At 42.2% G+C, this 26,664-nt stretch overlaps 1 protein-coding gene across 2 annotated transcripts; it reads left to right on the forward strand.

Moving 5' to 3' along the window:
- The first annotated feature begins 103 nt into the window (after positions 1-103).
- On the forward strand, positions 104-26,597 carry SLC25A14 (solute carrier family 25 member 14). Of its 2 annotated transcripts, XM_069074061.1 has the most exons (10): positions 104-230; positions 9,512-9,602; positions 12,900-13,047; positions 15,156-15,250; positions 16,272-16,357; positions 18,601-18,696; positions 20,389-20,513; positions 21,280-21,415; positions 24,804-24,884; positions 26,115-26,597. In XM_069074061.1, exons 2-10 carry the CDS (start codon positions 9,539-9,541, stop codon positions 26,154-26,156), a joined length of 873 nt encoding a protein of 290 aa, XP_068930162.1. In that variant the 5' UTR covers positions 104-230; positions 9,512-9,538; the 3' UTR covers positions 26,157-26,597. The 2 variants fall into 2 exon arrangements, with proteins under 2 accessions (XP_068930162.1, XP_068930163.1); XM_069074062.1 differs by lacking the exon at positions 9,512-9,602.
- The last annotated feature ends 67 nt before the right edge of the window (positions 26,598-26,664 follow it).

Consider the following 26,664-nt stretch of genomic DNA (forward strand, 5'->3'; position numbering starts at 1 on the left):
GCCAGGCCCGCTGCAGTGAAGTGCTGCTGGGGGCAGAAATCGGACGGCGCCCAAAGCGGACAGATGCACCCCCCCCCCGGCCACTGTTGCCTTGGCAACAGCTTGGCCACTTCCGTCGGGTGCTCCACTCCCCTTCCGGGTCGGCGTTGCGGTGTCTTCGCCCGTAAGAATCTACCGTCCGGTCTCCCGCCCCGTCTCCGGTCCCGTCGTGGACTGATGAACCCGAGCCGGTGAGTGGCCGCTCCCCCCTCCCCCCTGGGCTCAGGCAGTCGGTGCATCTGTCCGCTTTGGGCTCCGTCCGATTTCTGCCCCCAGCAGCACTTCACTGCAGCGGGCCTGGCCCCTCCCCCTCCCTGCTGGCCCGTCGGGCCCTTGCACGTGTCCGAGGAGCTGGCCAGCACGGCCGCTCCTGCTGCCCATCCTGGGGGTAGCGGCCCTTCTTCTCGGCCCTAGCCCACGTGCCGGCCTGGGCAGACACGGAGGCCGAGGACGAAGCGAGCGAGCAGGCGCCTGCCTAGTGGGGACGAACTCACATTTCTCCTCCCCCTTTGCTTGAAACAACCCTTCGAGGAAGGCAATGCAGGGATTATTCTTCTCTTTAGGTAGAAGAAACCGAGGCTCCAGGAGAGTGAGTGGAAGTGTCCAAGGTCACAAAAGCTAGGCCATGGTATAGCCATGACTAGAATTCAGGTCTTTTGCCTTCCATTTTAATGCTCTTCACTTCACTGGTATAATTTGAGGGGTGCTGTCTAAAGCTTCCCCCCAGCCCCCAAATCTCGAATCCATTACTCTTACCAATATTGGAATTCCCACATTAGCCATTCTTTTTGACTGACACTTCCACGAGCCCTATTACTATGAACATGTTACTTGAAAGGGGTAATATATTCTAAGAAATACTCTTTTAAGATGATTCTTCTCTCCTCCAATAGAACCCTCCTTTGTAGCAAAGAAAGAGGGGAAGGGAACAAGCATTTTTAAAGCTCATACTGTGTGCCAAGCCCTTTACAAATATCTCATTTGATCCTCACAACAACCCTGTGAAGTAGGTGCTATTAGGATCCCCATTTTAAAGTTGGGGAAACAAGGCTGGGACAAGGTAAGTGCCTTGCCCAGGATCACAGAGATTGTAAGTTTCTGAGGCTGAATTTGAACTCAGGTCCCCCTGACTCCAGGCCCAGTACTCTAGCCACTCTGTCACCTACTTTCCTAATGCAGTTAAGATGCTACTCACCTCCTGATGGAGAGATGATGGATTCAGACTGCAGATTGAGATCTGTTTTTTTGGACATGGCCAATGTGGGAGTTTGCTCAACTAAATATGTTTGTAAGAAGGGTTTTTATTTTCTTACTTTCTCAACTGAGGAAGGATGAGAGAGAAAGAAGGTAGATTTCTGTTAATTTAATTAAAAAATTCAGTTAAGCAAAACAATTTAATTAACATTGGCTGTATTTAATGATATGCCAGGGAGTGTGCTGAGCACTATAGAATCATCTATTTGATCCTCATCATACTTGTGGGAGGTGTTATTATCTTCATTTTACAGTTAAGAAAATTGAGGCAGACAGGTTAAGTGACTTGTGCAAGATCACACAACTAGTAAGTTGCTGAGATCAAATTCCACTCCATCACCTGGTTGCCAGCATATGCCCCATACCATTCCAGGAGACTCTTTCCTCTCTCTCCAGAAGGCATACTTCACCTCTAAAGTCATGAGAGGTCATTGCATTGATCAGAGTTCTCATGTCTTTAAATATTGTTCTTCACATTATTGTGGTCATTGTGTAAATTGTTCTTCTGGATCTGCTTACCACTGTATCATTTTCATAAAAGTTGTGCCAAATGTCCCTGAATTCTTCATATTTGTCTTTTTGTACAGCACAAAAATCCTTGATAGTCACACATTGTTTAGCCATTTATCAATTAACGGGCATCCATTTTGCTTCCAGTTCTTAGCTACCACTGAAATTCATGTAATGCTTATTTGGAGGGAACCTTTCTTTCATTCTTTTCTTTGATCCCCCTGGAGTATATTCCTAGTAGTAGCACACTTATTCCTGTTGATGATCCTTTATCAGGTTTGGTAACGGTTAAAATGTGACCATAAGAACCCTTTTCTATTAGTGGTACCCTTGTTCTTCCTTCTTTCTCATCCTAAGATTATAGATTTCAAGGTGGCAGGAACCTTAGAGATAGATCTTCTAATCCAATCACTTTACTTTATTCAGAAACTCAGGCCCAGGGAAGTAGTGACTTGCCCAAGCTCACATAGATAGGAAGTGGCAGAACCAGAACCTCCATGGTTAGGGATTAGGTCCAGAAGTTGAGGAAGGATATTGATAAGAATGGTTTTCTGGGAAATTTTCCTGAGCATGTGCTTAAGCCCATTGTTTTGACCTTTGTTAGCTACAGGTTGCCTAAAAGTCTTAGTTCAGTTTTAAACTTTAATATCTTTTAAGAAACCCTGTATTTATCTATAGCAAGATATTTTTCAAGGATATTCCTCCATCACTGTGCCTTGATAAGCTCTTCAGAAAGAATAAAGACAGACATTACTTTGGATTGAGTTTAGATTTTCTTTTGCATGAAAGACAAAGGAAATTTGTTTAGCCAAGTTTTGACTACTGTTCAATCCAGACTTACCGTCTTCTCCCACCCACTGTTACCATTAACATGGTCCCAGTCTGGGAGACTTTGCGTTTTTCTTTGAGTTCGATGCTTCAGGAGTCTCAGTAGCCTAAAGCTTTCAGAAGGTTAGGCCTTCACAATTTTGGATTTTTTCAAAGAGTTCAGAGATTAGGATATGTAGGATCTGGGGTCTTCTATTCTGCAAGGTTAGTCAGCCCAAGGAGAAGTGTCAAGGATGAAATAATAATAGCCAAAAAGATACTCCATTGAGAAGAAATGTAGGGAGGTATCTGAAGAAACCAGTGTGTATATAGAGAGAATGTTTTGACTCACTTGGATGAATAGAAGATGAAGACGAGAGTAGGATTCTGCCAGAAGAGTACTGTTAGGAATACCACAGCTCAGGAGTGGTCCAGTCAGTGGGATGAGCACTGGATTTAGTCAGAGGATCTCCATTGGAATCCTGTTGCTGTCACCTGGATAACCTTGGGCACATCATTTAACCTTTCTCTGGGCATCAGTTTCTTTGCCTATAAAATGAAAGGGTTAGAATACATTATCTCTAAAGTTCTTTTCAACTCCAAATCTATGGACACAGGTCTTCTGACCCCAAATCTGTCCTTTTCCCATGAGCATATCACTTCTTTTCCTGCAGTCTAGAAATATTCCCAAAACTGTTCCATCCTTAGAAAACCTCCACTTGACTCTGAAATCCCCTCAAGTTATCTTGCATGTCTCTTCTTCCTTTGACAGCCAGATTCCTAGGAAGGATGATCTATGCCAGGGAACCTGTAGCCTTGAGGGCACATGTGGCCTCGAAGCTGCAGGTTCCCCACCACTGAGTCTATGTTCTGTGCCTTTGTTTCTTCCCTTCCTACTTTCCTTGAAATCCTTCACAACATCTTCTAACCCCACTATTTGATTATTCTCTTCAAGGTTAACAACAGTCTCTCTTACCTGCTGAATTTAAATGTCTTCTCAGTCTTCATGTTTCCTCACCTCTCTGCAGCTTTTAACACTGTTTCCTCCTCAAACTCTTCCCCAGTAGTACTATCCTCTCTTGATTTGGGTGGTACCACTTTCTCTTGGTTCTCTTCCTACCTGTCTTATTGTTCCTTCACAGTCTCATTTGCTTGATCATCATCTATCTTCTGTCTGCTAAGTGTATGTATTTTGCAGTGTTCTCTTCTGGTTCCACTTCTTGTTTCTCTACATTTTCTTTTCTTGATTTCATGAGTTCCCATAAGATCAATGAATGTTTCTATGCAGGAGAATCCCAAATTTATATATCTAGCTTTAATTTCTCCCCTGAGTTCCAGTCTTGTATCAATAATTGCCTGCCAGACATTTCCACCTAGATATCCTATCAGTACCTTGAACTCAGCATATCCAGAACACAATTCATCTTCCCCCCTTAAGCTTGCCTTCCTTCCACACTATTCTCTAGAAGGTACCAATATCCTAGTCACTCAGGTTCAGAACTTTGGCGTCATCCTTCACTATTTCTTCTCTCTCCCCTTCCTCCTCCCCCATATCCATTTGTTTGCCAGGTCATGACAGTTCTGTCTCCAGAGCACACTACTCAAATTCAGATCCTCATTGCATCTTGCCTGGATTACTGCTTTTTAATTGGTATCTTTGCTTCTAACATTTCCCTTCTCTAATCCACTCTCCTCAAAGCTGCCAAATTACTATTCCTGAAACATGGATCTAACTGTGTCATTCCCCTGCTCAGAAATTTTCAGTGGCTTCCTCTTGCCTCTGGGAAAAAACACAACCTCCTCAGCTTCATGCTTAAAAGCCTTTTACAATCTGGCTCCCACCTACCTTTCCAAACTTATTTTCTATACTTTCTTCTTTGTAAATTCTTTGTTGATGGTCTTTTTCAAGTTGAGCAAAACAATTAATTAGTCATGTCTAAAGATATATGCCTCATTCTAGACTCATTGTTCCCCATCTCTCAACTGAGAGGTAGGAAGCTTGCTTTACTGGTAGTTTTCTGAAGTCCTGATTGGTCATTGCATTAACCACTATTCTGAATCTTTTGTTGTTTTTCTTAATTTTATTACACATTATTGTAGTAACTGTGTAAGTGGTTCTCCTGGTCCTTTGTACTGGCCTCCTAGCTATTCCCCAAACAACTCCATTGCCTAGGCTGTACCCAATGCCTCAAATATATTTCCTCCTTGTGACCATGTTTTAAAGTCCCTATCTTCCATCAAGGCTCAGCTTAAGTGCTACCTCCTGACCATTCCTGATCTCCCCCTCTCCAGATGTAGCGACTCTTTCCTTCATTAAATTAACATTTATTTACTTAGCTGTGTACATGTTATATCCCCCAGATATAATTGTAAGCTCTTTGAGCTCAGGGGCAATTTTCTTTTTGTCTTTATCCCTAGTGCCTATCACAGGGCCTTGCACATAGTAGGTGCTTTAAAAAATGTTTGGATTGAAGTGAATGACTCTTTTTAGTTTAGGAACCCCAGAGTCATCTTTGACTCTTCCCTTTTCTTGTTCCTTATATGTATTGTCTGCCAAATCTCGTTTATTTTCCTTTAAAATGGCTGTTGGGTTTGCCCCTTTATTTCTCTTTTCATTGCCATAAATCATGTCCAAACTCATCACTTCAAGCCTTGGTTACTATAACAACAGGAGGAAATGTGTCTTGTTATTGCTGTTTTTTTGTTCAGGACTTGGGTTTTCATTAGCGTAGAGAATCCCTGGTCAGGAGGCCACTCTACCAGTGCAGATCTGCAGCTGTTGTTAGTTTCTTGAGACACAGAGATATCGTGACTGTTACAACAGTCACTGTCACACAGTCAATGCATGTCAGAGGCAAAACTTGAATCCAGGTCTCTATGCCATGCTGCCCCTCTTTTATTACTATATGCTATTTATTGAACTATGTATCTATATAACATATATAACTATGTCTAAGCTGTTCTCCATTCTCTTTTGAATGCCAATTTATCATTTTTACTTGCTATAGTTAAACTTCCAGAAAGCCCCACTTTGATCATGTCATTCTTAGCTTAAAGACCCTGCATTATCTTCCTGATGCCTACCACATCATGGCCAGGTTACTCTGCTTGGTACTCCAGGGGGACGAGGCCCCCACCCTACCACCTGTTCAGCTCCTATTTACTCTTATGCCCTGTCAGATCGCTCCAGTTAAATCCATCTCCTTATTGCATGAGGCATTTGCTGTGGACATTCCCATGCTCTAGACCTGTGCTCAGAAACTCTAAGTCCTATCCAGTTAGATGTTTTAAATAGGTGTGGTAGATTTCTGTTAAAAGAGCATTCAATCCAACAGTCCTTAAGCACCTGCTATGTATAGGGTGCCATGCCAGGTGCTTGGGCTACAAAGGCAAAAATGAAATGATCCGGGGGAGGGGGTGTAGGGGAATTACATTCTACAAGAGGTATACAACAAGTAAATTCAGGTCCTGAAAAATTGAGTGTCTCAGGGAGAAATAAGATGGCTGTCCCAAGCACTTACTAAGGAGATAGGTCTGTTTGGTGGGATCTCTTCCACTATCCCCTGGGAATGGAGAGGATATTTTGTACTTGTATCTTGAGGAGACTACACCCCCTCAGCTGAGTCATTGTAGGGAGTGTTCCCACAGCATGTAGATCATAGAACATTAGCATTGGATAAGACTTTCCCAGTAAAGAAATGCAGACCTAGGAAGGCCATGTTGACTTTTGCAAGGTTCCACAGCTAGTATGTAGCAGAACTGGTCTCCTTTGCCTCCCACAGCAGTATTTGTTCTTCTGTATCAGGCTCTTCTATCTAGTCCTATTATTAGTATTACAAAAACATTACCGATAGCATTTTCATCAGTGTGTGGGGATGTAGTTGAAGAGATTATTGTGTACAGAAGCCTCCTTGCCCTGCCTGTTGCTACTGTATTTTTTAGACTTATCTTTTACAGCATTCTTGTACCCCAAAGGCCAATCTGTGCCAAGTAGGCCTGTAGCTGCGCTGCATCTTTTTTTTTAAAGGAAGGCTTCATGCTACTATACTGTGGGTGTCTTTCTTGGCCTTTAGTCAATTGTCACCTGCCTGTGGGGAAGATTTCTCAGCCATGCTTGGTTGCAGACAATTTTCTGTGTAAAAAACCCAGTCTCTCTGTGGAGAGACTGGGAAATGTAGGGATCAGCTCCAGGTTTGAAGTCATTGGGGAGTGTCAGTGTTTAAGAAAGCATCAAACTGTTTCTACTAGTTTTTAAAAATGAAAGATCCCCCCTTCCCCACCTCAAAAAAAAAAGCTGAAACATAATGAACAAAGGACAAAGGAAGCAACAGAGAATCAAACGTAGCATATCAAAAGACAGGAGTTGAGGATAAAGTCAAGAAATATAGAGGAACCAGACCAAAAAAGAGAAGAGAATGTCCTGGGGCGTGTTAGTACAGATAAAAGAAAAAGGACATCTCTTATGTTACAAGCCAAAGAGGAGATAATGTTGTTTTCCCCCCCATTGTATCTCTTGTTCCTCCTGGGACAGGATGGTGGGAGGAGGATGTTGAAAAGATAATAGTTTCATCCCACAGCTAAAGGATAGAAATAAGAGGGCCCAGGCAGAAGGACTGCAGTCCCAAAGTCCAGAGCCTGCTGGAGAGTATAGACACCAGGAAGGAAGGACTGCTTTTATTCCTTGAAAGCCCCTCACAGCAGTGGTGTAAGTGAATGCTTTCAACCTGAATGCAATTGATGGAATAACAGAAATAGTGCTTGTGAATTACTTCAGCTCTAGGGTCTAGCTTTTAAAACTCTCATACCACAGTCAAGTTTAGGTTAGACATCTGTGTGTGGGTCTGTGGCAGGCAGAAGGAGGAGGGTACTGCTGATCAAGTCAGAGAGGTGGTGGCAGATCACTAAGGGAAAGTTGGCTTTTCTAAAAATGGAATTATTTATTGAAAACTTCATATTGACTTCACTGTGAATAACTAGATGTGTTTATGTACAATTAGTTTAATTTGAATGCATAAAATGACATGTCTGCAGTCACTCACTTTTCCCAATATGGATATAATATAGATATTCTTCTAGTTTCTCTTTTAAAATTTGCATTTTATTTCATAAAGGTATTTCCATATTTCTTTCTATTTCTCAAAAATGTATTATAGCATTCTGTAGTATTAATGTGCTGTCATTTATTTAACCACAACCCAATTCTTTGATGTTTGAATTATTTCTGGTTTTTTGCAATTATGTATAATTCTTCTATGAAAATCATGAAAGTCTCTGAATAAAGAGCTGTTTTTTCTCCCCAGAATACCTTCAGGATATCTTCCCAACATTTCTATATACTTATGCTACCAGGTTGTTTTCTCCTCGAAATCCTACATGTACTGTCTAATACCTCCAGTGCTGGATGCATGTACCTGATTCTCTCCGATCTTCCCCTGCTCCCCCCCCCCCCAGCATTGTTTTGCTGTTCTCAATTATTCTCTTCCATTTGATAGATGTGAGATGGTACCTCAAAGTTGTTTTAATTCACATTTCATTATTAGTGAAGTGGAGCATTTTTTCAAATGGTTGTTAACAATTTATGATTCCTCTTTAAAATTGTCTCTTCATAGATTTTGATCATGGACTGGGAGTTACCTTTATGAATTTTTAACAGTTCCTGATGTATTTTAAATGTTGTTTTCTTTGGCATGTTTGCTGTGATTTTAAAAAAATAACCTGTTTTTTTCTCTTATTTATTTCATTTTTTTGTTGTGAAGGACTTTTAAAACATTTTGGTAGTCAAACACATTTATCTTGTTCTTAATTTCTTCTATTTATCGAATAGAAAAAAAATTCACCTCCTTGCCACAGTTGGGACAAATACATAATTTAATTTTTTTTCTAATATCCTTTTTTATGTTTGTCTCTCCAGCTGGAGTTCTCTGAGGCATATGGTGGAAGATATAGGTTGGGGCTTGGTTTTTAATGGCAGAGATCTTCCTTTTTCTTCTTGGATACTTACAGATGAAGACCATCCAAGACTATCCAGTGGCTGAGATGCTACCTGGTGACCCATTTCATGTCATTACTGGTTTATTTTTTCCAATTACATATAACATTAATTAAAAATTTTTTTTTGAGTTCCAGATTCTCTCTCTTCTTTCCTCCCCTCCCCTCTTCTGAGATGGTAAGCAATTTGATACAGGTTATACACATGCAGTCACACAAAGCATATTTCCATGTTAGTCGCATTGTGAAAGAAGACACCTGCCAAAAGAAAAAAAAAGTTAAAAATACAGAAAGTGAAAAATAGTCTGCTTTAATCTGCATTCAGACTCCATCAGTTCTTTCTCTGGATGTGGATAGCATTTTTCATCATGCATTCTTTGGGATTGTCTTGGATCATTGTATTGCTGAGAATAATTAAGTTATTCACAGTGGATCATTGTACAGTATTGGTGTTACTGTATGCAGTGTTTTCCTGGGTCTGCTCACTTTGCTTTTCATCAGTTCATGTAAGTCTTTCCAAGTTTTTCTGAAGTCATCCTGCTTGTCATTTCTTATACAATTCTGGTTTATCGTGAGTTTTACCTGGACTTGTTTCATTGAGTAGTTCTGATAAATTTTTTTTTTTTGCCTTTTGGAGGGCAATTGGGGTTAAGTAACTTGCCCAAGGTTACACGGCTAGTATTTTTGTGTGGGTGTTAAGTGTCTCAGGCTAGAACTGAACTCGGGTCCTCCCAACTCCAGGGCCGGTGCTTTACTCACTGCGCCACCTAGCGGCCCCAGTTCTGATAAATTTTGATGAGCAAATATTTAACTTGGTTTTTTTTTTCATGTATTATTGTTATTTCTCAGTGTACTACCTGCTCTCTCTCCTGTCCCCCCTTCCTTTCGCTCTCTTATGTTTATTTCTTTACAGCAACAAGAGACCACTCTAGGTCATGAGATGTCTGGGCTGAATTGGAAACCCTTTGTCTATGGCGGCCTTGCTTCTATTGTCGCAGAGTTTGGTAAGGATTTTGTGAGTTTTGGAATCTGTTTTCCTGGTAGCAGTTGGTTCATTCTAGGCTTTTGTTATAAACTTAGGCCAAAGGAAACACATATAGTAGCTCATTTCTATCAGAAATAGTTGTCTTAAAACATTTTCTTTAATATTTCAAGGACTGCTTCAAATTTTCAAGGATTGCATTTGAACACTCCTTCTAAGTAGGTCCTAACACCTTTCTGACCTCAAACATGTTTTTCAAAAGTAACTGAGGTCAAAAATATCTAACCCCCTTCAGTCAACTTGTCCATGGCAGTTTTAACTGACTATATAGAACTTCACCACCTTTGGCTACAAAGTATATAATCAATATGATTTCAATGTTGATCATCTGGTGATGTCCATATGTAGGCACTAAAAGGCGACTGCCTTTTGGATTGTTGAAAAGGTGTTTTATATGGTCAGTGAGTTATCTTGACAAAGCTCTATCAGTCTCTGCCCTGTGCCATTTTGTACTCTAAGGCCAAACTTGCCTGTTACTCCATTTATCTTTTGATTTTCTATCTTAGCATTCCAATCCCCTGTGATGAGTGTGAAATCTTTTTTTGGTGTTATTTCTAGAAGATGTTGTAGGTCTTCTTAGAACTGATCGACTTTGGCCTCTTTGGCATCAGTGCTTGGAGTATAGACTTGTGTTACTGCGATGTTGAATGGTTTGTCTTGGATTCAAAAAGAAATCATTTGGCCAGTTTTGAGATTATACCCCAGTACTGCTTTTGGTTCCCCCTTTTATTGACCATGAGGGCTACTTGATTTTTCCTAAGGGATTCTTGCCTACTATAAATAATATGATTACAGGTTATCCTCAGGCTTTGTACAAGTAAGCTTTGAGGGAGAAAAGTGTGGCAGCGCATGACAGTAGATGTTCTTCTTAGGCCCCATGGGAAGACATGGGAATGCACATTGTCAACACCATTGTCACAGTCAATCCCTCATCTGTTGGTGCTTTGTGGTATATAAAGAATGCTTTATTGCCTCATCAGAGCCAGGGAGACCTTCAAAGCAGGATTCAAGTCCTGCCACAGACACATCCGAGCTATGTGTGCGGCACCCTGGGCAAGTCACTGAACCTCTCGGTGCCCCAGGCAACTCTCTATAACTCTCAGTTACAGATCCAAATTGATAGAGGGGGTTTTTTCATCTGGAGCTCCTGCTTAGAGCCAACAACCTTGTGAAAGGTGTGAGGGCAAGTCTGATTATCTCCACTTGACTGAGGAAGAAATGGAGGCCTAGAGAGACAGGGTCACATATCAACTAATATCAGAGACAGCCTCTTATTCAAAATTGCAGTCTCTTTCCAGTACACCATGTTGCTTCTCTTAAGCCATACCTTGATAGAATTTGTGCTTAGTTGTAGACAGATGAAGGTAGGAAAAACCAGATTTAATGGAGCTATTTCTGACATTTGAGCTTTCTCACAATAAATTGTAATACTCATCCAGGCAAAGTGGTAGAAATGAAAATGGAGAGCTGGATAAGATAAGTAGGTTCAGTGAGATTCCATAAACATTCTCTTATTACATTTTAGGCTTCAAGATTGAGAATGGGACATTTTCTCGTCTCTTCTCTTGTGCTTTATTATATAGGTTTTTTTTTTCTTTTTGGGTACTTGGACCACCAAAGACCATTACCTTGGGAACTTAGAATCCTTGAAATAATACTTGCTTCAATTTAATCTATTTAATTTATAATAACCCCTTCTATGATTTTATACCAATGAAAAAGGGGCATAACTCAACAATACTTATTTTTCCCAATTGCTTTTGGGATGAGTTCTACACTGCCAGAGAGAACAAGTTCAGTGGAGTCCAAAAGAGTTTTCTTTCATTTTGGCCCCAACCTGCCTTTCCAACTTTGTCACCTACTGCCTCATGTTCTTTAGTCCAGCCAAACTGAACCACTTGATGTTATGCCAATATAGCCATGCTTTTTTACCTTGTCATCTAAGCTGTTTCTTACTCTTGCAATGCCTCTCTCCCTTATTGACATCCTATCCATCCTTCAAGAATCAGATCAAATGCTATCTTTTTGGCTCTCTTTTTCTTGATTTGGCAACCTGTCTCTCCCCCTCTCTCTTCCTACCGCCCAAGCTGGAAGTGATTTCTCCCTAATTTGATCTCATAATACTTTAGTCTTCTTTCATACATTTCTATTCTAATTTGTGATATTTATTTTCTTTTTTTCCCAGATTATATTAGATTATAAACTCTTTGATGGACTTTGTCTTGCTTATTATCTTTGTAACTTCCCTTAGAATTTTCAAAACAATCTAAAAGGAAATAATCTTGGAAGGTCCACTCTAGCCCTGAATTCTGTGGAAAATAATTAACATTCTTTCTTTTCTAAATAGATTTTATTGGTATCTTTTTTGTATCACCAACATTTCCCCTGTGTCTCTTCTCCTCCCCCTCCTGGAAGAGTAAGAGAAAAAAACTTAGCAAAAGCAATCAACATATTAAAAAACCCCTGAGATTATATGCATTGCTCTATACCTGGGGACCTCCATCTTTGCAAAGGAGTAAGAGTTGGTAATTGACTTGTTCTTAACTGAAAAGCTGGTTGGACTGTTCATCTGAGAATAGCAGAAAACAATTGCCTGGCAGCCTATGCTATACTGTTCTATAAGTTTGCAATAATGAAAAGAGAGTTTGAGTTTAACAAAACATATAATTCCCAGATCTCTCAGTATTCGTTCTTCTTATTTGTGGGACTTTTGGCAAGTTTTGTGGGACAGAAACTCAGTCCTAATAGCATACTACAAAAACTCATCTAGAAAACATTTTGGTTATTGATTAAATTTTGTAGAATTAGCAATGAATTAATACCCTGCCTAAAATATCTTGCTATACCCTGAGTTCAGTAGTATTAATACTAGAAGTCATCTAGCAGTATGGTAATTTGTGATTATAATAATGTTATAGTTTACATTCCAGTAATACTTAAAGGTTTACAAAGTACTTTGCATATATTATCTCATGAAAGTACTTTTTTCTTTAACACAAAAAAACCTGGTCCTCTGACAGCTTTCTATTATAGTATAGAATCACAGCACCATAAAGCTAGAAGGGAAAGACTATCTTGTCTAACTCTTACATTTTACAGATGGAGAAACCGAGGCCCTGAGAAGATCCAAGAACACCCAGCTAGTCAGTACTCCTAGTCCAGTTTTGTACTATTGGCTATATTTAGACTCAGTTCTTGTGCTCAGATTTGCCTCTGCTATTCTTTGTAAATATCTCTGAATGCATGTTTCCCTCCCCAGGCACCTTTCCAGTGGATCTTACCAAAACCCGCCTTCAGGTTCAAGGCCAAACCATTGATGCTCGCTTTAAAGAGATAAAATATAAAGGAATGTTCCATGCCTTATTCCGGATCTATAGAGAAGAAGGTATTCTAGCCTTGTATTCTGGGTAAGACTATGTTTCTTCTTTTTATGATACGTACAATTTTCAAAGAAGCCACAGAATTCTAAATATGGGGCTGTGTACTCTTCATGTTAGCTGATGTGTCCTCCAGTTCATACTTTATCTACTTGCCAAGCCTTGAATCTGCCATTCCATGTTATGTTGTCTATAATTCATAGGAACTGGATTTTTCTCATCTTCATAGCCATCATAAGTGACCAGAATTAACCATTTGTTGGGGTCTGTGGTCCTGTAATATTTATTTTCTTCCTTGCTGGGTGGAAAGATTTGGAATTCCCCTTTAAAGAAAGAGCTGTTGGCCTACGAAATGGAAAGCACAAAACGTGAGACTGGTGTGGAAAGAGTGTCAGATTGGGAGACAGAAGCCTCGTTCTGTCACTTACCGAGGAACTAGAGGGCCACATGTGGCCTCAAGGCTCCAGGTTTCTCACCCCTGTAAAAGATCCTACCCCTTTAAAAGTTCATCTTGAGCAGATGACTCTCTGGGACTCAGTGCCCTCATCTGTAAAAATGGGGACATTGCTCTAGATGACCTCTAAGGTCCTTTCCAGCTCTGACACTCTGTGATCAATTAGATAATTTGAAGGTAGGCCTCCAGAAAGTCTGATGATCTGGGGCCTCTCCTAAAGTATTTACACTACAATATTGTTATTAGCCCTGTTTGTATTTCTGTTTTATTCCTTCTTTAAAATGAGTTCCATGACAGCAGGGACTAGATTTTACCAACAAACTTTGTATCTTTCCTATAGTTACTATAGTGCTTTCCATACAGTAGTTGCCTAATTGCTGTTTATTGAATGGAATGGAAATTAGCCTTATCAATCTTAGCCAAACTTTATTTGGATAGAAAAACTGTAGGACAAGATCAAATTGTAATGCATTCTGAAGTGAACTGGTGATAACTCACCATTCACCTGTGTTATCTTGTTCCTTATTACCAACATGGATAGTCAAAACATTTCTTCCTTTTGTCAGCCTTTGCAATCTAATTCTATAAACTCTGTTTCGTTGCCTGGTATATATAGACTGTGCTTGGTACTTGATTTGTTCTGTAAAACTTGGATTCAGTCAAAAGGCTGCACCCAGGGACCTAGAAGGCCACAGCTTCCCCACCCCTGTTTTAGGAGCTTAGGTCTAGAATAAAGGTTCTTAACTTTCTTTGTGTCATGGACCCCTTTGGGAGTCTGCCTGGTTAAGCTCTTAGAATGCATACTATAAAATACAGTTATCATAGTATTAAAAAACAGTTCACAGACCCTGTGTTAAGAGGCCCTGCTCTAGGATCTCTTCAAGGTTTATTCTCTACTATTTGTAAAGTGGAGGAGAAGTTGTTTTTTTTTTTTTAAGTTTTTTGGGAGGGGCAATTGGGGTTAAGTGACTTGCTCAAGGTCATATGGCTAGTAAATGTTAAGTGTCTGAGGTCAGATTTGAACTCAGGTCCTCCTGACTCCAAGGCCGGTGCTCTATTTACTGCACCACCTAGTTTCCCCCAAAGGAGAATTTTTAAAAACCGTTCTAATTAATTTACATCCACATCACTGCTTCTCAAAAGCCATCTTGGTTTCCCCATTACACGCGAAATGAAAAATGACCTCTTTAGCCTGTCATTCAAAACTTAACCCAGCTTTCCAGCCTTATCCTGCTCTACTCCATCACATATTCAATGCCAAACAAGACTACTTGCCGTCCCCTGAGTATGTCCCATGCACCCCAGCTCTTTGCCTGTGATCCTGTTACCTCCACCTGGAATGCCCTCCTTCCTCATTTCTGTTGACATCTCAGCTATCCCTGGCTAAAATTCTACCATACCAACCAAGCCTTCTTTGATTTCCCCTCTAAGCTGGCAGCGATTTCTCCATCCTCGGATTTCAGTTTCCAATTTTGTAGTTATTGTCTAATTTGTGTTATATTCATTTTAATACATATCTTCTGCTGCCACTGGATTGTAAGCTTGTCTAGGGCATGGGTCGTGTCTGTGTGTCCTCCAGCAGCCGGCACAGGGCTGTTCATACGTGCTCAATGAAGTGCCTGAGATCTGAAGGAGACCTGTGTGATGCTAGACCGCTCATGTCCTTGCCTCTTCTCTTTTGCAGAATTGCTCCTGCTTTATTGAGACAGGCATCCTATGGCACCATCAAGATTGGCATCTATCAGAGCTTAAAGCGTTTGTTTGTAGATCGTTTAGAAGGTCAGTGTGGGCAGTTTTCTTGGGGGTGTTATTTGAATGGGTTATTGGAAACCCCCCATTCCTGAGAGCTGCTGCATGTCAGATGGTAGCTCACCTTGTGTGCTCGGAGGGAAGTGTTCTCACTTAGCACAGCTGTCCCTGGGGAGCTGACTTCTGTGTCTTGTGGCATCACTCTTCAGATTCACCCCTTCTTTTCTGGCCCTGCCAGAGGGCCCAGTTGCTCCTTTTGTTCTCTCCTCTGGTGTAGAATGATTTCAGAAGATTATTTTGCTCACCTTCTTCCTCAGAGTCCTCCATAACTGGTCCCCTTCTGCCTTCCCAGTGTTCTTGCAGGTTATTCTTCATCACAGTCCTCTTTAATACAGTGACACTAGCCTCCTGGCTGTTTCATGAACAAGACACTCTGTGTTTCAGCTCTGGATATTATCTCTGGCTGTCTGCCACATCTGGCATGTTTCCCCTCCCTGGCTTCCTTTAAGTCCCAACTACAATCCCACCTTCTATCAGAATCCTTTCCTAGCCCCTCTTAATTTTTTCTTCATTATTTCCTACTTAGCTTGGATTTGGCTTGTTTGCACATATTTTTTTCTTTGTTACCTTCCCCATTAGAGTGTGAGTTCTTTGAGGGTAGAGACTGTCTTTTGCCTTGTTTTGTGTGCCCAGTGCTTAATTAGCACAGCGCCAGGCACGATAGTGCCAGGCATGTTGGAGGCGCTTAATAAATGTTTAGTGGTTGATTGATTGGTCGTTACCTACCTCTGCAGAGAAGAGGAAGGAGGTACGTTTTCTCATTTCTCCTTTGGGGCCATGCCTGTGACTGGGACTTTGAAAAACTTAAAGACTCTTGAGCCTAATGTGGCATATGAAATCTCTGGATTTCTTTGGCACAAGACCAGCAGTCCTACTTTAAAGCAATCTCTGCCACTCCCGTGGCTTTCTCCCGCCACCGTGCCAGCACCATGTTCTGGGGTTCTGGCATGAATTCACTCTGACTGAGTTTCTAGTCTCTTTTTCTTTCCAGATGAAACCCTTCTAATTAACATGATCTGTGGGGTGGTGTCTGGAGTGATATCGTCCACTATAGCCAACCCCACTGATGTGTTAAAGGTAAGCATGTGGCATTTCAGGCTGATTGGAACATGGGGTTTTATGCTTGAATTGGGACTTGGTGAAAACCCAAGCTAGCTGACCCCGTTGGGGAAGAAGAAGTCTCCCTTCAGGTTTGTCAAGTGTGAGAAGCAGCAGAGCTATGTAAAACCGAAATGAGGTGGCAGGGAAGGAGTGCTCAAGTTCACTGAAGGGTTCAGGCTCACAAAGGGTTAGGCTCCTTGGGTGAGGACATCATTCAGGACCTCTTAACCTCCTTTATATGTCCTGGATCCCTTGGGCAGCAGTCTCAGGAAGGCTAGGGATGGATCCCTTCTTAGAGTCATGGTTTTAAATCATTGCAGGAAAGGCTAAATTTCAGCAGGGAAAATAAAGATGATACTTTTTTCCATCCAAGTTCACAGACTCCCTGAAATCTATCCATGGACCCCTAAGTTAACTCCTCATGTAGGGAAAAGAACCCTGCACTCAGAGTCAGGAGATCTAATCTCAGATTTGACGTTTACTGGCTGTGTGGCCCTGGAGAGTCGTTTCTCTTTCCTGAGCCTCAGTTTCCTCATCTGTAAAATGAGAAAAATAACTTGTACTCCCCCCAGAAGTGTTGGAAGAAAAGCATTTAATGTTCTTTGTAAATGGGAACAATTTTGGTACTGATTTGTAAAAGGGATTTGCCATCATCTTGCTAATACCAGGAGTCCCAGAATACTGGAATGTTAGAGCAGAAAGGGATTTTAGTATACAGAGGAGGAAACTCAGGTGCAGAGAGATTGTGGCTCATTGAGGGTCACATGGCTCATCAAGCAGCAGAGCTGACACTTGAGGCCAAGGTCTTTTGACTCCCAGTCCAAGGTTCTTTGGGTTAATATGGGATTTCATAATAGAGATCATCTAGTCCAATCTCTGCCTTGGACATTGAAGCCATTGAAGCATTGTGACATAGAGGGTAGGGAGCTGCCCTTGGCATCAGGAAGCTCTAGGTTCAAGTCTCACATCTGACTCATATTGGCTGTGTGACCCTAGACAAGTCACTTCCCCTTCTCAGTATCCCAGGCATCTCTCAAAAACTCGAAATTGTAGAATGGGTACCAACCTTCATTGGTGGAGAGAGTTGCCTCACCGTGGAGTTTCCTACACTAGTGATATCATTGTCTAGCCCCTCTCCCCACTCCTTGATTAATATTTAGGTAGACTTCCTACCACTGATGGGAAATTGAAATAGATAAATAACTTGAACTTATGGAAAGGTGAAATGGAATTTCCTTCATGAAGCCTTTCCTGGCCTCTCTCCTGTTTCTCCCCACTCTCAAGTTGAGAATGGTCTTTTTTCCTTTGTACTTTGTGGTCCAAGATGTTAGATTTCCTTCCCACACTTAGTATTTTCTTTGAGTTCTTTGGGTTCTTAGGCCCACAAACATATATTGTTTTTAAGCACCATCCTTGGGTCTGTGAATACACTGTCTGCTGTTAGTGATTCAGGTTTACCCCCAGCTTTCTTGTTCTATGAGCATCTCAGCTATAGCTCTCAATATGGTTTCCACTGAGGAGAGCTGCCTCCAGCCCAGGGGGTCTAGGAACTCCTTTTATTTTTTGCTTTTTGGAGGGCAATTGGGATTAAGTGACTTGCCCAAGGTCACATGGCTAGTTTTTATGTTAAGTGTCTGAGGTCGCATTTGAACTCAGGTCCTCCTGACTCCAGGGCCGGTGCTCTATTCACTGTGCCACCTAGCTGCCCCTGGGTCTAGGAACTCTTAAAAAAATTCTTGATAACAATTTGAATATAATTGAGTTAATTTGTAAATACTGTGGAATGTATTTTATACATTAAAAACCATTCTTCTGAGAAGGGAACCACAGGCTTCCTCTGACTGCCAGTGGGATCCAGGACACAGCCCTCTGGGGTGTCGCTGGAGCACCTTGGTCCCTCTCTGTCCCTTCATGAGCAGCGCATCTCCTTTTGGGGATTTAAATGTGTTCTCTTCATTTCCTTGTCCAACTCTCTAGCCCCAGGTCCCTCAGAATTATTTTCCTCCTCCAGTAATGGCAGAATTTGCTTGTGATGAATGTGAGGCAGGAAAACCAACCTTCCTCACCCTTTCTTCCTGCCCCATTCATGAAAGCTGACATGTTTATTTCATCACAGTGGTCAGTGATTTTCATTCAAGTCCCATTTTATTTTCTTAATCACAGAGTTCCCTTTAAGGTCTCTCTGGCCTGAGTGAGATGTTTGCCTTTTCTTGTCTTAGATTCGAATGCAAGCTCAAGGAAGCTTGTTTCAAGGGGGCATGATTGGCAGCTTCATCGATATATACCAGCAGGAAGGCACAAGGGGCCTGTGGAGGGTGAGCACTGCTTTTCTGTGCATTATTCTGTGTAAATGGTAGTGGGAATTGGTTTTTAGAAATAGATCCTCCTGTTGCTAAACAGTTATAATTTCTTGGGAGATTCAAGAGATTTAGTAATAAGCCCTTTACCTTTACAGTATCAAATCATTTATGAAAGGGCAACACTTTGTAGGTAGTCTTTTTTTTTTAATAATTTAAAGCAATCAGGGTTAAGTAACTTGCTCAAGGTTACACGGCCAGTTATTTCTGGGTGTGGTGCTGAGTATCTGAGCCTGGATTTGATCCACGTCATCCTGACACTGGAGCCGGTGCTCTTACTCACTGAGCCACCTGGCCGCCCCTGTAGGTAGTCTTAAGGTTAATTTCTGTTGGGAGTTTATTACATCTGATTTCACACATAGAGTTAAAGAACTTTTGAACAAGAAAGGTTTGTAGAGATGGTTTAGTTCAGGGGTGGGGAACCTGTGACCTCAAGGCCACATGTGGTCCTCTAGGCCCTCAAAAGTGGCCCTTTGACTGACTTCAAACTTCATGGAACAAATCCCCCCCCTTTTTTTTTGCCTTTTGGACGGCAATTGGGGTTAAGTAACTTGCCCAAGGTTGTGTGTGTGTGTGTGTGTGTGTTAAGTATCCAATGCTGGAACCGAACTCGGGTCCTCCTGACTTCGGGGCCGGCGCTTTACTCACTGCGCCACCTAGCCACCCCTCAAATCCCCTTCTTAATAAAAGGATTGGTTCTGTAAAACTTGGACTCAGTCAAAGGGCCACACTTGAGGACCTAGTGTGTCCTCAAGGCCACAGCTTCCCCACCACTGGTCAAGTTTAACCTTCATATTTGACAGAGAAGGAAACTGAGGCCCAGAGAAAGGAAGTGACTTACCCAAGGTTGTATGGTAGGTCTCCTGACTTGTGGTACAGTGGGCTGCCTCTCTCATTTAATTTTGATCCATTATATCAGTATATGACTGTAAATACTGTGTTTATTAATTGATATTAATTGACAATTAATTGATTTAGTTCCTAGATCACTCTTTTCCATTCTCCTGATTTATGACCAAGAACTATGGGACTTTTGTGAATAAAGACAAATGAAACTCATCTTCATAAGCCTGCTGTGTAGCAGGTAGATAGAGAGGGGAGGGGCGGGGAGTAGAAATCCTTCTACAGAGTTTGAAATAAAAAGATGGGCTTGTCACTTGTTAATGACAGCCAATGGCCATCCTGATTCGCCTGACTGGAGCTGCGAAAGAAACCCCTCAGCCTAGTTCCTCAAAGCAAGGGAGAGACAAAGAGCAGAGGAGTAGCGGAAGGTGCTTAAGCCCCTGCTCTACCATTAGTTGGGGCCCAGTGAGATTCTGTGGTGGTGCTGGCTGGGGAGGAAGCCTGGCTCCCTTGTAGAGCTCCAGGCTGGGGCCTGACTGCATGGTCTCGATGCCCATCTGCTTTCTGCCTTCTTCCTCTGCCGCCTTTCCACCATGCATCCTTCCTGACTAGGTGTGAATGGATGAGCTTTCTTCCTTGTTAGCTGGTGACGCTGCATATGTTTGGTTTTCTTTTGTTTTGTTTTAGCAGGACTGAAGTAGGAATTCTGATATCTTAATAATAGAGCCCTTATTCCAAGAGAGCCATCTCTGGCTTTTTGGACGGGGGCTGCTCTCCACCGTGTTCACTGACACTTGTGTTTGGCAGGGTGTGGTCCCCACTGCTCAGCGTGCTGCCATCGTTGTGGGAGTGGAGCTGCCAGTCTATGATATTACCAAAAAGCACTTAATAATGTCAGGGCTGCTGGGAGACACAATCATTACCCACTTCGTGTAAGTATGCCACGTAGCTTCTACTCTTTATACTCTGGATCTTGAGTGCTTCTGAGGCCTCACTCCCTGCATTCCTGCCATGAAATCAGTCATTGGCCCTTGTGTCTAGCATTTGTCTCTCACACAACCCAGGCCGAAGGCCTTCTGGGAAATGTTCCTCTCGGGGATTCCAGAGAGTGTGAGCAGTACCCCTTACAGCAGCAAACCAAGTGCCTAGAGGCTTGACACCTGTTTGCACAGAGCCCTCCAGTGAAGCCGCACATCTGGAAACTGCTTTGGCCTAACAATCATTGAAAAAGTAAACTTTGCTCAGGAGGAGTCAGGAAAATACTGAAATTCAGTAGAGTACATGAATTGGGACCATAGATGCTGGCTGAGCACTGGCAAGTTTTCCTTCTCTCTGGGATTTTCTTGTTTATTCCTGTAGTCAGATAGTCTGCTATCAAAGTGTACTGTGCTTATGAAGCTCTGATTTGAAAAATGTTGGTAACTAATAGATGGTATGTGATGCTTCCTGCTCAGGTAGCACATCTCACCTCATAACCTGCCTTCCCAAGCAGCAGGCTCAGTCTGTGTTAATAACCTGCAAGTTAGTTACAGGCTTCTCTCCAAAGAATGCCACAAGGGCCAATCTTCCTGCCTCCTTAAATAGGTAAAAAGGAGAAAGCACTTGTTTCTTCCCAGAGGCTTGGCCTTTTTAGGAATAGGGAGCCATGGGGTAGGCTTGGGCCTAGTGAGCTCTTCTCTGAACAGTTTGTGGCTTCAGTTCCAGCTTTTCCTGTGGCTTGGCTGGAGCTCTTGCTTCCAACCCAGTTGATGTGGTACGCACCCGCATGATGAACCAGCGGGCCATCGTGGGCAACGTGGAACTGTACAAGGGCACTTTGGATGGCCTGCTGAAGGTAGGGAGCATTCCGATGGAATAAGAGAGCTTCTAAATGCCATCTTAAAAGATGACATCAGAAGCCCCTTATTTAGCTTGCTGAGATATTGCTTCCTGGCCTTATAGTTTTGCCAGGGGTGAAGGGGGATTGGGTTGGGTTGTCTTGTCTTCAGGCCCACCCGTTCTTGCAGAAATCTTTGGTCACAGCTGTGTATCAATAAAAACCAGGCTGGAAAGTAGCTATAATTGTTAGCATGACCCCTTGTAGCTCGATGCACTATTTTTAGCACCCACAATCATGATAAAGACCGTGACTATAAGTATTGCATGACGTTCAATCGCAAAATATACTGAACTCTCCAGATAGAGGATAGAACTGAAGCGGAAAACTGAATCCCCAAACCAGTAAGCTGATTCCATCATAGTACCAAAGGTATTCAGAAGCTGTAGTAACACTGAGAGCCACAGCATCCTTCAGCCTTCCCACAAACCAATACAAGATCAATATTTACTCACAAACCTCTCTATCTCCTTGACTGAGCATCCTTTCTTCCCCACCGTCTCACTAGATCTTACTACCAGCTTCCTGTGGGCTCTGCTTCCTTTCAGCAAACTCCTCCCACCACAGGTTCCATGAGACTACATTTAGCCTATTAGGGTATAGAGTTTATCTTCACAGCAGGGAAGCTTCTTGTGGGTTCTGCTGCACCCTTCAGCAAATTCCCTCCATCACAGGCTCCATGTGATTACATTCAGCCTATTAGGGGACAGAGTTTTACTTTCAAAGTCTTCAAACTTCCCCCCTAGGTCTATTAAGAGGTAGGGAAGATCTTCAAATTCCCATTCCCATTACACCCCTGAAGACAAAGTAAGCTCAAAGGATGTGATTGTCTCTCTGTTGCTAATGCTGAAGGTGAATCTGACCCTGGGTTTGAGAAAGGTCTACCTCCCTTAGCTGTTTGGGTGGTGAGAGCTCCAGAGCCTGGTTTGGTTTGTTTCTTGCTTTGGGAAATTTGGCTTTGACTAGTTTATTTAGAAATGTGGGAGGGGTGTGTGTGTGTGTGTGTGTGTGTGTGTGTGTGTGTGTGTGTGTGTGTGTAAGTTCTCTGAAATTTGGCACCTTTTTCCACATTATTTTACTCTCTTTTCTCCATCCTCATTTTTGGTTAAACTTTGTTTTTTTTCTAGTTTTATCTTAGTGAATCTAAAAATACACAGGGACTTATTTATACAAAAAAATACACCTGGGACAAGTTGTGAGGCATAAATTTATTTAAATAACTATCTCCCTCAAGTCCATTAAAAATAAAAAGATCTGATATGCAAAAACGTCACTACTTACTTTTAAGGAACACATGTAATAAATAAAACCAGGGGTGTTTTTGTATGCAAAGTTGAAAATTGTTTTCCTAACATGGGCCTATGGGTCTCACTTTTTTTTTAAACTCCAAATTTCCCTTTCCTCCAATAGGTAGAGCCTGCCTGGGAAGCAGTTGCCTACCAGCAAAGAGGTATTAGCCAAATGAAATGATCTAGGGACATTTAACAGCTGTCTCATTATACCTCTACTTCTTGTGTTTCTTGAGACCTTGGACCTACCTGCTCTGTTCCTTTGGCACTGGCTTCTAGCTGCCCAGGCCTACCATTGCAGTGCCCTATCCTGAGCCAGCCTTATCCCTTGCTAGAAGGGTACACTGCACTACTCACCCAGCAACCTCCTTGACCCTCCCAGATGTATAATTATTAGGTACTCATTTCTAAGGACCTGACAAAACTATAAGTTGTTTCTAAAATCATTATTTTCTCTTCCCTCATAATGAAAAACAAAGGAAAATGTGCAGAGTAAGTCTGCTTTGAATTATTGCAGTTCCCCCTAACTTGTTATGTGTTGCAGCAAGCACCCCAGCATCCCCAGCGTGGCTGCTAACACAGGTTCTTAGACCTGCCTTTCTAAAGGAAAGCAACTCAAAATGGGTTAACAATCTTGCTTTAATCAATCAAGTATATCATTTGCCTTGTTCAGGGGAAAAAGTCAGCACCCTGAGCTTCAGAGTATACAGACAGAAGTTATAAAGCAGAAGTTACAAGAAAACAGAAAAACATATCAAGCAGACAGGCCTCCAACTGTCTTGACCATTACATCCATACCTAGTCAGTTACCAGAGAGGGAAGCATCAACATCTGGGTTTTCAAAGCCGGGGGGCTCAACGGCTGCCCAGAGTCTCGTCTGGTCAAGTTACATAACACTTCTCAAAGTGAGCCCCAAAACAAAGCCTCACATCAGGATTTATATAGACTTATCCTGGGTCAGAGAATGTAACAACCCTCTTGACCCACTGCCCAATCACAAAGTATCTCCTGAAAAACAAGCCTCCCACCACAGGCTCCAGGTGCACTTAAGCCTATTAAATGGCCTAGGGGCAGGGAAAATCTTACACAATACAATCTTAGAAAGATGGCAACAACATAAATTTACGTTCCCATTACATTATGTCCTCAGTAAAGTCAATTTTCAATTACCAGCATTGTTTTTGATATCACAAAAGATTTTAAAACCTCTTTTTTTTGTGGTGTTCATTACCTGTTGAGTACTGTGGACTGACTTGTAGAATGCAAGGAAATAAAGAAGACTTCCTCGCCCTGTACCATGGATGTTCTTGCCTTTATTCTGTCTCAGACAGGGGCATTGGGGTTATTTTGGGGGCAATGGTGGTAGTGGACCTCTAGGAAGTTGACCGTTGGCCAACCAATTGATATATCCCATTGTTCTTTGTGCCTTTTGCTTTTGACTGCTTAATTCAGCTGGGTTTCCTTTGGGCTGCCTTTCATCCTTTTCTGGCACCTAGGCTCAAAAGAATGACCTGGGTGCTATAATTGTCATGTGGTGAACAAGTTCTCATTGCCTTGGGTAAGGGCGTGTACACTGGGCACTCCAACAGTATCTCTTCTCTTGGTAGTTCCTGAATAGTCACTAGGTGGAGCTCATTCCAGCTGTGTTCCCAGAAATAGAGTTGCTTCCTGAGTCAAGTTTCATCTGCATGGGCCCAGAGAATTGGTCGGGAAGGGTATTTTTCTCCAGTGCTTCCAAGTATCTTTTGCAGAATAGAGAGGGACATATTTAATATACACATCTACATTCAGTGCCCATCCTAAAAATAAAAATCCAAACTATTAAAAAGTTTTAGGTAAAAAGTCAGAAATGATCATTGTTCAGGACAAACTGTTCAGAGAGGCTGTTTATAGAAGGCATATGTGTGTTTAGAAAGTGGATCATTCTAGCAATGCTGAGGACTTAGGCTGCTTTGGATAAGGTAACCATAATCCATGTGGGGAGGAGGGTGGGATTGTCTGAAATGAAGACTAAGGCAAAATAAATACACTCTGCTTTTTGTTTTCTGTCTCTTCAGACTTGGAAGAGTGAAGGCTTCTTTGCCCTGTATAAGGGATTTTGGCCAAACTGGCTCCGCCTGGGCCCCTGGAACATTATTGTATCCTTTGGAACTTGAGAAGGGAAGCAGGTGCTGTAAACTACCAGGTAACTCTAGACAGAGGGCAAAAATTCATGGTTGTTTGGAGGGCACAAATGGTAGCAGAAATGAACAAAAGGTTAAAACAGAACTCATGTTCTGAGTGGGACAGGGTCCCATATTGAAACGGCTTATTGGATGAGACTGGGCTGCTGAGCCCCAGACCTCTCTCTCTCTGGAGGCTGATGCAAACCAGAGGGCTTGGAATAGATGGGCAAAAGGTAGTTGGTTTGGGTTTCTTTCTATTTAAAATCGTTCTTGACCCATACGTGGCAATGCTGTGATTCCTGAGCTGTAGGGGTTCCAAAAAGCATTTGGGGAGGTGCCCAGAGGATGTAGCACACTTGGGTGGTTTTGCTTTCACCCCTCTCCCTGATACAAAGGTAGGGCCAAAATGACTGGGAATGAAGGGGACATCTGGAAGATGCCCAGTGGAGTAGGTATCCAGAGCATGGAGGACTCTCTATGATAATCAACAGTCATTGAACATTAGTGTGCTCATTGGAAGGTTACCAGAAAGCACATTCCCTGCTTGTTTGGAGCCCAGCTCTAATTGGAGGGATGGTAGTGGGAAGGGGGATGGAAATCCTTTTCTTCTCACAGCTCCTATACCATACAGTCTAACACACACACACACACATGCACACACACATTTTGGATATATTTTGTTTTGATATAGCAGAAATTTCCCAGTTGATACTCCCTGTCCCCTAACCCAAGTACATTTCCCCCAAAACAGATCAGCTAAACTTATAAGAGTATGATTACCACTGGTGGTACAAATTATTTCTCCCAGCATTCATGTTGCTCTCTGCCATTGCATGTAGCTAAATATTTTTCCAGCAAAATTTTAAACTCACTAAAGGCAAGGGCTATGTCTTATATTCACAGTATCCATAGTTTTTGAACCAAAACCAGGACACTGGTCCAACAATGAATATTCCTTCTGTGAAGACTTATTAAGTTTGGTTGCCTTTAAAAAAAATCTAGCCTCTATAGTCACCATACCTGTCCTCCCTTTGTGCCTAGCACAGTGCCGGGCACATAGTTGGGTAATGGGGATATTTTCAAGGCCCTTTTGAATGAGTGCAGTTTAGAATAGTAGTCACTAAGTACCTGAGGGCTAAGGGGACTTGTTTGACTGTGATTGAATGACCCAATCTTGTGTCTCTTCCATGACTTGGTCTTCAGTTTTTTATTACCTATGAGCAGCTTAAGAGGCTTACCTTCTAAAGGCAAGTAATGCTGTTCACAGTAGTTCAGATGTGTGTTAGCCCAGCGCTGCCAACCCCACCACCATTTTCTCCTGCTCCCTGTGTCTTGGCGCACTTTTGACAAGAACCTTTGTATCTGCTGAGCACGTGGTTCCCGAGGGCATCCTGGATGAAGAGGACCTGGATGGCGCAAAGGATTTGGAGTTGTGTTATGTGTTTGTGTTTTCATGTGGTTGGCTTTTCCATGAAGTGAAGTGTCAAAAGTGAGACTCTCTGGCCCCAGACTGGTATCTTCTGTGAAGATGGATGCTAACAGGGGATTTGACCTTCCTCCCAAGTTGGGTCCAAATGCAGTTAGGTAGCCCCTACTGTGGGATAGAGCAGAAGGCAGAGGCCAGGGCAGTTCCTGCTGTTGTAGTCTTGCAGACCTTGTTTCTCATTAAAGTATTTATTGACAGGATTGCTTTGGTCTTGTCTTTATTTACTCTTTGCTCCTCGAATAGTACATACTCAAAAAGGAGGGCGGT

This window comes from Petaurus breviceps, unplaced genomic scaffold (genome assembly GCF_028583685.1).
Source record: "Petaurus breviceps papuanus isolate PSGF00001 unplaced genomic scaffold, PetGlider_PUasm1.0 90881, whole genome shotgun sequence".
In the NCBI taxonomy this organism is placed as follows: Eukaryota; Metazoa; Chordata; class Mammalia; order Diprotodontia; family Petauridae; genus Petaurus; species Petaurus breviceps.

What these genes read in the sequence shown, in the direction of transcription:
- SLC25A14 (XM_069074061.1), top strand. Translation starts at nt 9,539, where the DNA reads ATGTCTGGGCTGAATTGGAAACCCTTTGTCTATGGCGGCCTTGCTTCT. An exon ending in GCACAAGGGGCCTGTGGAGG is followed by an intron (nt 18,697 to 20,388) that starts GTGAGCACTGCT and finishes TGTGTTTGGCAG; the next exon opens with GGTGTGGTCCCCACTGCTCA. An exon ending in ACAATCATTACCCACTTCGT is followed by an intron (nt 20,514 to 21,279) that starts GTAAGTATGCCA and finishes TTGTGGCTTCAG; the next exon opens with TTCCAGCTTTTCCTGTGGCT.